General features: G+C 45.3%; 1 protein-coding gene across 3 annotated transcripts in view; it reads left to right on the forward strand.

The window, feature by feature from the left end:
• ZFP64 (ZFP64 zinc finger protein) overlaps positions 1-7,897 on the forward strand; it is an 81,509-nt gene extending 73,612 nt beyond the window's left edge. For all 3 annotated transcript variants that reach the window (XM_059038946.2, XM_067012470.1, XM_059038948.2), the window contains 2 exons: positions 746-997; positions 4,099-7,897. In XM_059038946.2, the coding sequence (XP_058894929.1) occupies positions 746-997; positions 4,099-4,808 (962 nt within the window). In that variant the 3' untranslated portion in view covers positions 4,809-7,897. The remainder of the gene's footprint in view (positions 1-745; positions 998-4,098) is intronic.
• Positions 7,898-10,474: the final 2,577 nt, after the last annotated feature.

Raw genomic sequence — 10,474 nt, forward strand, 5'->3', positions numbered from 1 at the left:
TAAGAGCCTGCAAGCCGGGTGGTGTGGCCAAAAATATTTTTTTAATTAAAAAAAGAAATCCATGTCTGTTTTTAGTGTTGAAATAATTATTTTCTGTAACTTCAGGTTCTTGAGTTAGGCATGTCTTTGTGTTCTGGCTTTCCCTAAGCATTTAGTTATTGGGTAGATTTTTATTTGGATGTGATCAGTCTGGAGTGGTTATGTGGTGGTGATGTTCTGGGCTTGGGGTTCTCTGCTCTCCGGGATACCTCTAGGTACTTGGGGCCTTTAACATTGTTTCTCCAGCCTAAGCACGCTCACTTCCTAACAGCCTGGGAGGTAGATACCATTGCTGCTTGTGGTTTAGTACAAGTAAGGGAAGAGTCAACCTGCCATTCTCCATGTGGTTTATCAACTAGTGAGCCAGAAAGCTGCTCTAATACCCTTCCACCTGCCCCCTCTGATCCTGAATATTTCTATGGCCACTCTCATTTTCCCAAACAAGGTTTGGCCTATGATTTTCTTTCAGTCTGATATTATCTCTGTTCCTTAGGAGGCTTCAAAAGTTCTGAGCCATGAATGAATAGCACACCTACTTGTTTCCCAATGTGCTAATCTAGACCTCAGTGTCTTCCTATCTCTGGGCATTTGGTGAGAAGGAAGAAGCAGACCCCTATGCTCAGGCTACCACCTTGGTCACATCTCTTTGCAGTCATCTTGGTAGAGAAAACCCTTAAAACCTTGACTCTTCCTTATGTGCTTGAAGGAGACAAACCCCACAAGTGTGAGTTCTGTGACAAGTGCTTCAGCCGGAAGGACAACCTGGCCATGCACATGCGGTGCCACACCAGCGTGAAGCCCCACAAATGTCACCTGTGTGACTACGCTGCCGTGGACAGCAGCAGCCTCAAGAAGCACCTGCGGATACATTCCGACGAGCGGCCGTACAAGTGCCAGCTCTGCCCCTACGCCAGCCGCAACTCCAGCCAGCTCACCGTGCACCTCCGGTCCCACACAGGTAAGTCCCACACCTCGAAACCTCGGTGCTTCCCTTGTTCTCTAATTCCTTAGTGTTCATTTAGTTAAAGCACAAGCAACTAAAAAAAATAAAAAGCACAAGCAACTTAAATGACTTCAGGGTGTAAGTAAAGAAATTTAGAACTTCTGTGTTGATTGTGAAGTTTGTGGTGTCTTCTACCGGGACAACAGCTTTCAGTAAAACATGCAAGTCTGACAGCTGGGTTCTCTAACTTGACTACATAGAATACCACTGGGGTTGATAATCCAATTCAGCAGTCAGGAAGCAAAGGATGTATCTCAATAAAAGTCTGATGTATAAACTAGGTGTTTCTGTCATTTAACTTAAACTCTGATCGCGTGGCTTAATTGAGAAACACGTAGTAAAATCACCTGAATGTAACTGCAAGTCACAAACTTCTAGTTCTAGAAATTAGACTTTGCAGAAAAGCTTTTCCTTCCCTTCTTTGTGAGACCCTGTTGAAATAACAAGATAGAACCAACCAACCCAACATGGCACAGAAAAATGGGGATTGGGAGGCTCATAAGGAGAGTCGTAAAATGAGAATTTCCAGTGAATTCATGGAAAATGGCAAGCAGACAGGCATATACTGACATCTAAAATTGAGTAAAGAAAACTGTCCCAGCAGACAAATGGGAGGTAGCTATAGTGTTGGGAGCCAGTCTTTCCAGCCAACAATTTCTGTCTGTTGAGCGTTCTGGACTTGGAACTGGTGTGTAGGCTGCAAAGGTCAGAGTTCAGAGGAGAAGCTGAAGCCTATTAGCAAAATGGTCTAAACTATCCAGTAACAGGTAAAACCCATGACACCTATGTCTAATCCTTAAACCAGTCTACTCTTCCTAACTGTAAAATGTCAACTATGGATTATCTCATCATCTGCAGAAAATGAGTGGTATGAAATGTGCCAAATCTAACAAATAACAAATTCTGGAGATAACAGAGTACTTGGGTAACTTACAAGAATTTTTCAGTTTTCTTTGGTATCTACACACCGGCAGAAATGTTGCATCCAAGAAGAGTTTTATGAGCAAAGGTAGTCAGAGCAAAGAGGTATGAATTGAAACTAGGGTTGCTGACTATAAAGTTAAACTTTCCAGAGACTAGGAAAAAAGTTGGAGGACTAATGATAAAATAGAAGTCTGGTTTCTGACTAGGTCTAGGAAGAAAAGAGAAGTGAGAAAATCAAATGAGAAAAATTTTTCAATTCTTAGGGGCCATGAGAGATGAAAGAGCTTACAAGATGCCACACAGGACAAAGGGAATGGCTGGAGAGATCCATACCTAGAAAGACTTTTCAGTAATATTGGCTTCTCGGAAATAGTGGAACGGTGCCCACAAAATTGAGAAATGATTTGGTATGTAGACTTCTATACCCAGCCAAACTATCTCAAGTGTGAACGTAGACTAGACAACAATGCGCCAGGACTTGAGACTTCACTCACAGCCACCAGGCTAGTGGAAGTTACTGGAAGATAAACTCTAGCAAAACAAGGGAGGAAACAAAATTTGGCATGAGATATTTGATATGTGAAGATTTGAATGAAGCTGACTGGGGTTGTAATAAAGGGAAATATCAGGATGATACTAATATAAAAGGTTAAGAGGAAATTCAGCAAATGAGAAACTCAAAATCCATAAGAAATTCCATGTAAAATGTTACATAATTAAGAGACTGGATGGCTTTTGAGATGATGGTGAGATTCTTTTTTCCCTCAATGCACAAGCCAAGAAGCAGGATAAAATGTGACCCCCAAGTGAGCATGTAAGAAAAGAGAATCAAGGGAAGGGCAAGATTAGGGGTATGGGATTAAGAGATACAGACTACTATGTATAAAATAAGCAACAAGGATGTATTGTACAGCGCAAGGAAATATAGCCATTGTTTTGTAATAACTTTAAATGGAGTATAATCTATAAAAATATTGAATCACTATGCTATATACTTGAAACTAAGATAATATTGTAAATCAAAATACTTCAATGTAAAAAGAGAATCAAGGTGAACTTGATACTAACCACACGATCAACTGGCCCAGGTGGAAGTGGACGTTTATCCACTATAAGGAAATGGACGTAATCCCAGTGCAGAATTTGGCTCAGGTGAATGTCACATACCCAGTCATAATATACATTACCTGTGGTTTGTGTCTAAAGTTTAAAGCAACTAGTTAAAGCATGGGAATTAGGTCAGAATGCAAACCGAACTTAAATGTAAAAATAAAACTATTTCTCAAGCACGGAGAAGGTAGTGTGACAAAGAGAAAGGAATCCTTAAACCTCTCAAGCTGATGGACTGAAAGTTGAAGCTATTACTCATTTTAGAAAGTAAGACTAGAAGAGTCAAAATCACAACCAACAAAGCAGGAGAAGTTTGGGGAAAGGATGGATATGTAGGATAAGTAAGAATCTCATCTTTGCATATAGTCAACTGACAATGATATTTAAAGTAACAACCTCCAAAAGAACTAAATCCTTAGCAGTGCCTCCAGGGGGTACAGAGGAGGCTATGGCATTTCATGATTTGTCTTCTGCTGCCATATTCATGGGTTAATTTTATAAATAAAATTCATTCTTCCATTGTGAAACTACAAAACTTTAATAATACAAGCCAGTTAACTGACGTAATAATACAAGTTAAACACTAAAGTGAGCACGTTTATAAGTCTTAGCTTGATTTGGAGCAGTTGTGTGTAACATAAAGCACACCTCTTCCTTCCATGTCCAAATTTGGGATGTCAAGTTAAGTGAGTTTAGATCTGAAACGGAAGTGTCATGAAGAGTGGACTTGGATGCCATGATGCCTGGATTCAAATCCCTGCTGTTTGGCCATGGTCAAATAACTTGACCTCTCTGAGCCTCCGTTACCCCATCTATTAAAATGGGGGTAGTAGTACCCACACGTAGGATTGTCGTGAGGATTAAGCGAGTTAATATACGTGGTAAGTGCCGTGTTACGTGGTGACAAGTAATTGGAATTCAAAGACCCAGCTACCTCTCTGCGGCCAGGTGTTCTGAGGTGTGTTTGGGGGGAGTTCTGTGTTGCCTGCCTGCTCTAATGGAAACACACCTTCCGTTGCTAGGGGACACCCCCTTCCAGTGCTGGCTCTGTAGCGCCAAGTTCAAAATCAGCTCGGACTTGAAAAGGCACATGATTGTGCACTCGGGGGAGAAGCCTTTCAAGTGCGAGTTCTGCGACGTCCGCTGCACCATGAAGGCGAACCTCAAGTCGCACATCCGCATCAAGCACACCTTCAAGTGCCTGCACTGCGCCTTCCAGGGCCGGGACCGGGCCGACCTCCTGGAGCACAGCCGGCTCCACCAGGCCGACCACCCCGAGAAGTGCCCCGAGTGCAGCTACTCCTGTTCCAGCGCCGCCGCCCTGCGCGTGCACAGCCGGGTCCACTGCAAGGACCGCCCCTTCAAGTGCGACTTCTGCAGCTTCGACACCAAGCGGCCCAGCAGCCTGGCCAAGCACATCGACAAGGTGCACAGGGACGAGGCCAAAACAGAGAACCGGGCCCCGCCGGGCCGGGAAGGGCCCCGAGAGAGCAGTGGCCAGCACGTGGCCCAGATAGTGACCCAGCGGGCCTTCCGCTGCGAGACCTGCGGCGCCTCCTTTGTCAGGGGCGACTCTCTGCGGTGCCACAAGAAGCAGCACAGTGACCACGGTGAGAACAAGACCTCGGGCTTGGTCACCTTCCCGCCCGAGAGCAGTGCCTCGGGGCAGCTGGGCACGCTGGTCTCCGTGGGGCAGCTCGAGACGTCCCTGGAGCCCAGCCAGTGCCTCTAGTTCCACCAGAGAGGGTGGGCAGCCGTCCGGAATGCCAGACACGTGCCCCTGCCCAGCCCTCTGCACTCAGGCCGTCGAGCCAGACTTGAGTCACCAGCCGTGGGGACACCTCTAGCTTAATAGGCCCACAGAGGCCGTGGCCCCAGTCACCGTGGCCTGAGGGCAGGCAGGCGCCAAGGCAACGCTGTGGAGACCCTCCCCCATCCGTGTCCCTGTCTTCCCTCCAAGAATTGTCTAAGCAGGTTGTCTCGGTTCCAAGGTGGGGGGCGTCCATCGAGCACTGCTTCCTCCAATAGGGATAGTTTCTTTGCGATGGATTCCAGTTCTAAAACCGATCCATCTCCGATGGAATTATGAAACTAATTAGACCACGTGGAAAAACTAATAATACACTCATCTGTAGAGCGGGAAAGGTGAAGGTGATGGCGGGGTACCTGGAGGGTCTGGGGTGGCCAGAAAAGTTCTATTTCTTAACCTGGGTGGTGGTTTATGAGTATTCGCCTTCTACGTTTTTTGTGTGGTTCCCTTTACCTGTTGTCTTATAATAAAAAGGCAAGCTCATCTGTAGAATGGTGTAAGAGGGGCACTCCATTTTTATGGTCTCCCATAGACAGGTTCTGCGGTGCTGCCGCGGCCCCGTAGAAATTTCTCTATAAATGCAGGTAGATCTGTGTCTTCGTGCTGTAGTGAAGCGAAATGCAGTTTGATCTGTAGGTGGCGCCAAAGATCAAGCCGACGCTAGCTCCGCCTGTAATTGTGCGTGTTGTGAAATTCAACCTTGGCCTGCTTGTGTTCATAAAAAGAGATGAGGGGCCCAGTGGGTCCTGGGCTTGGTTCTGGGACATATGATGCGTGGGAAAGCCTGAGACTAGTGTCTTTCATCACGGTAAGCCCTTGGTGTTTGCTGAACCAACAAACGAGAAACCCCAAACCTCTTGTAAATGGACATTTCACTTGACAGAAACTTAGGAGGCCATGGAATGCCAGTGGATATATAATTTATCCAAAGTTGCTTTGTTCTTTTTTTCAAAATACAGTCTTTGTTTAATACAAATTCTTGTGTGCCCGCATCAAGCTAAACATCTGTGCTTTTAAAACATTGAATAGATTCATTGTTTTTGATAAACTAGAAACGAGGATGTGAAAACATTTTTTTATAGATTGTATGCAGGGGTCTATGTCACTTATGAAATAGAGGTACAGAACTTATTTTAGAAATTTTGTTTGAACAAATCTGATTACATTTAAGTCTGACTTCAGGCGAGTTATAACGCACTGTTGGATCTTTTTGTGAGAAGAAAAGATGGAAATGATAGCAGAGAGAATTAACCATTTCTTTGCTTGAGAGCTATTTTTGGTTGTTCAGAAGTGTTTTGTTACTGAATGCTGGTGCATTGTACAGATTCTTTTGTCACCTTTCTGCCGTTTGTCAAAGAGTCTTATCTGTGTTTCTGTTCTAGTAACAGAAGGGCTGTTGACCTTTCAAGTGGGAACCGATAGATCGAAATCGTATGGACGTTGCTTGTACTTCTGGTGTTATAGCTCTTCAGATAAACAGGAAAAATATCAGCCTCTTTAGAAGACATTTTTTCACAGCTGTATGGGCATCACGGGTCTTGGATCCATGCTTGTATCACCTAGCAAGTTTGGTTGCCCAGTAGAGTGGAGGTCAGCAAAGAGTTTGGGATCAGATAGTAAATATTTGAGGCATTATGGAGCCATTAGGTCTCCTTCGTGACTAAACTCTCTGCACAAAAGTAGCCAGACTATAAGAAAAAACATGTCTGTGTTCCAGCAAAACTTTATAAAATGAGGATGAGACTTAAAATATACAGCTAATCACCAAATAAAGCTGGGAAGCAACCATAGTAGGTAAGAGGCCGCTGACATGGTTTCCGCACCCAGCTCTATTTCACAAGGTCAATATGGATCTGAAAGGGGAAATTGATGAATGAATATGTTTGCAGTTTGACATCACCTGGACCAGGGGTTGGCGAACTTTTTCAGTAAAAGGCCAGATAGTAAATTTGGGGGGCTTTGCTGGCCTTAGTCTCTGTTGAAACTACTCGACTCTTCACCTCTGTGGCACGATCACTCAACTCTGCCATTGTCACCGAAGCAGCCGTAGATAACAGGTAAGTGAATGGGTATAACTGTGTGCCAATAAAACTTTATTTACAAAAAGCAGGCCATGATTTGGAGGACCATCTTTTGCTGACCCCTGAGCTGGGCTATTGAGTGCAAGCAACGGGGTAATTGATGATGGGTGAAAACACAGGAGAAATACTGAGAATGCCAGGTTTCCTGGGATCCCTTTAAGCAAGGTACAGCTTCATGCGAGAGATAGGCAAGTTCCAGCTTAGACACTGGGAAAAGCTGCGTCCTTTTGATCCTTAGTCAGTCAGTGTAGCTATAAAATCTCCAGTGAAGAGTCCAGAAATCAAGATGTTACCCTCTTGCTCTCCTCTGATTAAGGTTTCTTGCTGCCTTCTAAACATTGTAGTACATGAATTTTTTGTTTGTCCCTGGGTTTAATTTCTTTAAAAGTGTGCGCCGCAATTCCTGTTGCTATGTTGCTGCGAGTCCTTACTCTGAGCCAGACACTGCGCTGAGAACGTGACCTGTGTTAACTCATCTACTTCTCCCGGGTGCCATCCAGAGCTGGAACTAGGGTGAGACAAGGGAGGCACATGCCTAGGGCACTCGGAACTCAGTAATCACTCATTTTAAAGCAATATTTTTTAAATTGGCAAACTGTGGCCCACGGGTCAGCTGCTTTGTTTTTGTAAATGAAGTTTTATTAGAAGTTGGCCTGGGAATTAAGGCAGGACCATGCAGGGGCAGACTTGGGTCTACCTTTAAGAGTGTGATGTTTTTGTTCGTTGTGGATTCTTCTGCGTTACATCTGGTTCTTAGGAAAATTGCATTAAAATAGTCACGTTGATCAGTGAGAGTTTTGGTGCCACTTTCTATTTGCACCCGAGGGGTCTGCCTCAACAACCTCACCCTGGTCTCTGCCTCTTGTTCAGATATGAAAGTGAAGAAACTTCTGTTATTTTGTTAGAGTAATAAGTTGATCTGAGTAAGGTGATGACACAACCACCCAAAAGGAGCCTTCTTTTGTTAAAAGGTAACAGGGTTGAGGAGGAAGGAGGTAAGAACAACCCTGCCTCTGGCACTACTGTCTGGCTGACATCCGGCTAGAGATTTTACCTCAGATTCTCAGTTTGCTCGTCTGTAAAATGGGCCATTTCAGGCATTTGGCTTAATGATAAAGTCGACTGGTTTAAAACACCAAAACAGAAATTGGCTCACCTGTGTGTCTTTCTCTCGTTTATTTTGTTTGGGGCCAGGGGATGGGGACAACCAAGAACTAGTACTGTGACCTTATGACACTGGGCATCGTGGTTTCTATCTCACTTCTCAGCCCCGCCGCGCATCTTCAACACATGGTCCAAGGTGGTGGCAACATAAGCTCCAGCCAAGATAGGAGAGGGAGGCCATCCTCCCTCTTCGTAGCACTGCTGGAAGGTTGCACATAAACTTATGCTCACATCTCCTGGCTACGTGGCTGGTCATACGCCATGGCTGTTGCAAAGAGTGCTGGGAAATCGTGGCTCTGGAGTAGCCTTGCCGAGTTAAAACCCCCCGCAAGGAGATGCTGAGTCATAAGTATTCTCTGCCCCTGAGCGATAATGCAGGCGCTTGAAGGCTGGAGATGACTTTGCTATGAAACACCTGGCACGGGTCCTGCACACCCAGGGTATTCTGTACATGAACGTTTCTGTTTTATCGGGGCTTTGTTGGGGCACCCCCTGTCTGTTCTGTGTGCATATTGGCCCATGGCATTCTTCCAAGGCTTTCTGTCACTCTAGTCTGGTGGGTCTCAACTGTGGCTCTGGGCTGCAGTACCTGGAAAGCTCTGAGGTATTTGGAGTCTGTCTCTGTGGGGAAGGGCCTGGGCATCAGTACTTTCTAAAATTCTGCAGGTGATTCTAAGGTGCAGCCAGGTGGGGAGAGCTGCTCCAGCGAAGGAGCAAGGCTGTCTTCATGGGTGCTTGCCGTCTATGCAGTCACGAAGGGCGTCCCACTCGGGTGCAGGCTCTGCTTTTGCTGTCTTGGAATTCTTAATTTTTGAAAAAGGGGTCCTGCATTTGCATTTTGCATCAAGCCCTGCAAATTACGCAGCCAGTCCTGTGAGGAAAGAAAACATGCCTAAGAAGGGAGCCTGTGTGCATCACTGGTACAGAAAAGGTCTCAACTTTTGAAAACAAGACTCCTGGCTGGGGCTGGCCAGCCAGGGCTCTGGGTGGGAGAAAGAAGCGCCGTGAGCCAGGGCTCTGGGTGGGAGAAAGAAGCGCCGTGAACCATGAAGTTCAAGCATTTCCCTGCCGGATTCCATTCAAACCTTACAATGAATGACATTGGTATTTGCTGTTACAAGAGAAAGCTAATCTTCAGAAAAGTTAACCTGCTCAGTGCAGCTAACACAGGAAAGTCAGACCCACGTGTGCTGGACTCCCGTGCCTGTGTGTTATTTGCAGCCTGACTCTCCTTAGACTAGGGTGTCTTCCACTGGCAGAAGTAGAGGAATCGGGGACTGGGCGATTTGAGTTCTAAGTGTCGAGGCAGGCAAAGGACAAGATCTTTTGCACGAATGGTGAGGTCGATAGTTGGATTGGAAAAAATTTTGAATATGGGTGTTGTTGGTTGATCGGAAAATGTCCCTAGGCTGTCTGCCCACATGCTGGGGGCAAGTATTGCTGGAATGACCCATGTTACATTCCCCCAACAGGCAGGTTACAAAACGGTTGAGCAAATTTTGCTTCAATACTGATCGTTGGTGATAACCGCACTTGAACTGCCAAGTGTATGAGCGGCCACCTTAGCCTGTGCTCAGCCACTCTCAGGGGCCGCGTAGCTAGGATCTCGTATACGCCCCACCTTGAGACGCTTCTGTTTTAATAGAGAAGGAAATGAAGGTAAAGAGCCCAAGTCCAGCAGTTGGTCAGGATCAGAACCAGTGTCTGCGTCCTCCAAGTGGAGCTCCTTCTAATACCCAGCACCGCCTGCTTGGGTGGGAGACCTGCCTTAAGGCCAGTTTGCGTCTTTGCTTTTTGAGTCAGGGACCCCTTTGTCAGTCCAGTGGAATCTCTGAATCCCTTCCCTGAGTGATGTTTAAAAGAATAAAACAAAATGTATAGGTTTGCCAAGGAAAACAGTTATATTGAAATAGTTATCAAAATGTTTCTTGGATTATGGGCATTTTTATTAGCATTATATTAAATGAAGGCTGTAGCAGCAGACCTAGTTAGTAACCATAGTTGACCCTTGAACAATGCGGGTCTTAATCTTAGTCTAATTTATAGTCGGCCTTTGGCCTTCCATGTCCGCAGTTCCTCCATGTTCATGGATTCAACCAACCACGACATGTATTACTGTAGTATTTACTTTGGGAAAAAAAAAAAAAAATCTGCATGTAAGTGGACCAGTGCAGTTCAAACCTGTGTCGTTCAAGGGTCGGCCATACTCTTAATTTTGAAGGAGAGATGCGCATAAATCTTATTTCAAGATAGCTACAGCAACCAGAATGTTATATGAAAATAACTGATTTCTTTTGCTGACTGAATCACTGGTCCTGTTAATGCTTCTGTGGTTTGGTACCT

This window comes from Kogia breviceps, chromosome 14 (assembly GCF_026419965.1).
Source record: "Kogia breviceps isolate mKogBre1 chromosome 14, mKogBre1 haplotype 1, whole genome shotgun sequence".
Taxonomy (NCBI): domain Eukaryota; kingdom Metazoa; phylum Chordata; class Mammalia; order Artiodactyla; family Physeteridae; genus Kogia; species Kogia breviceps.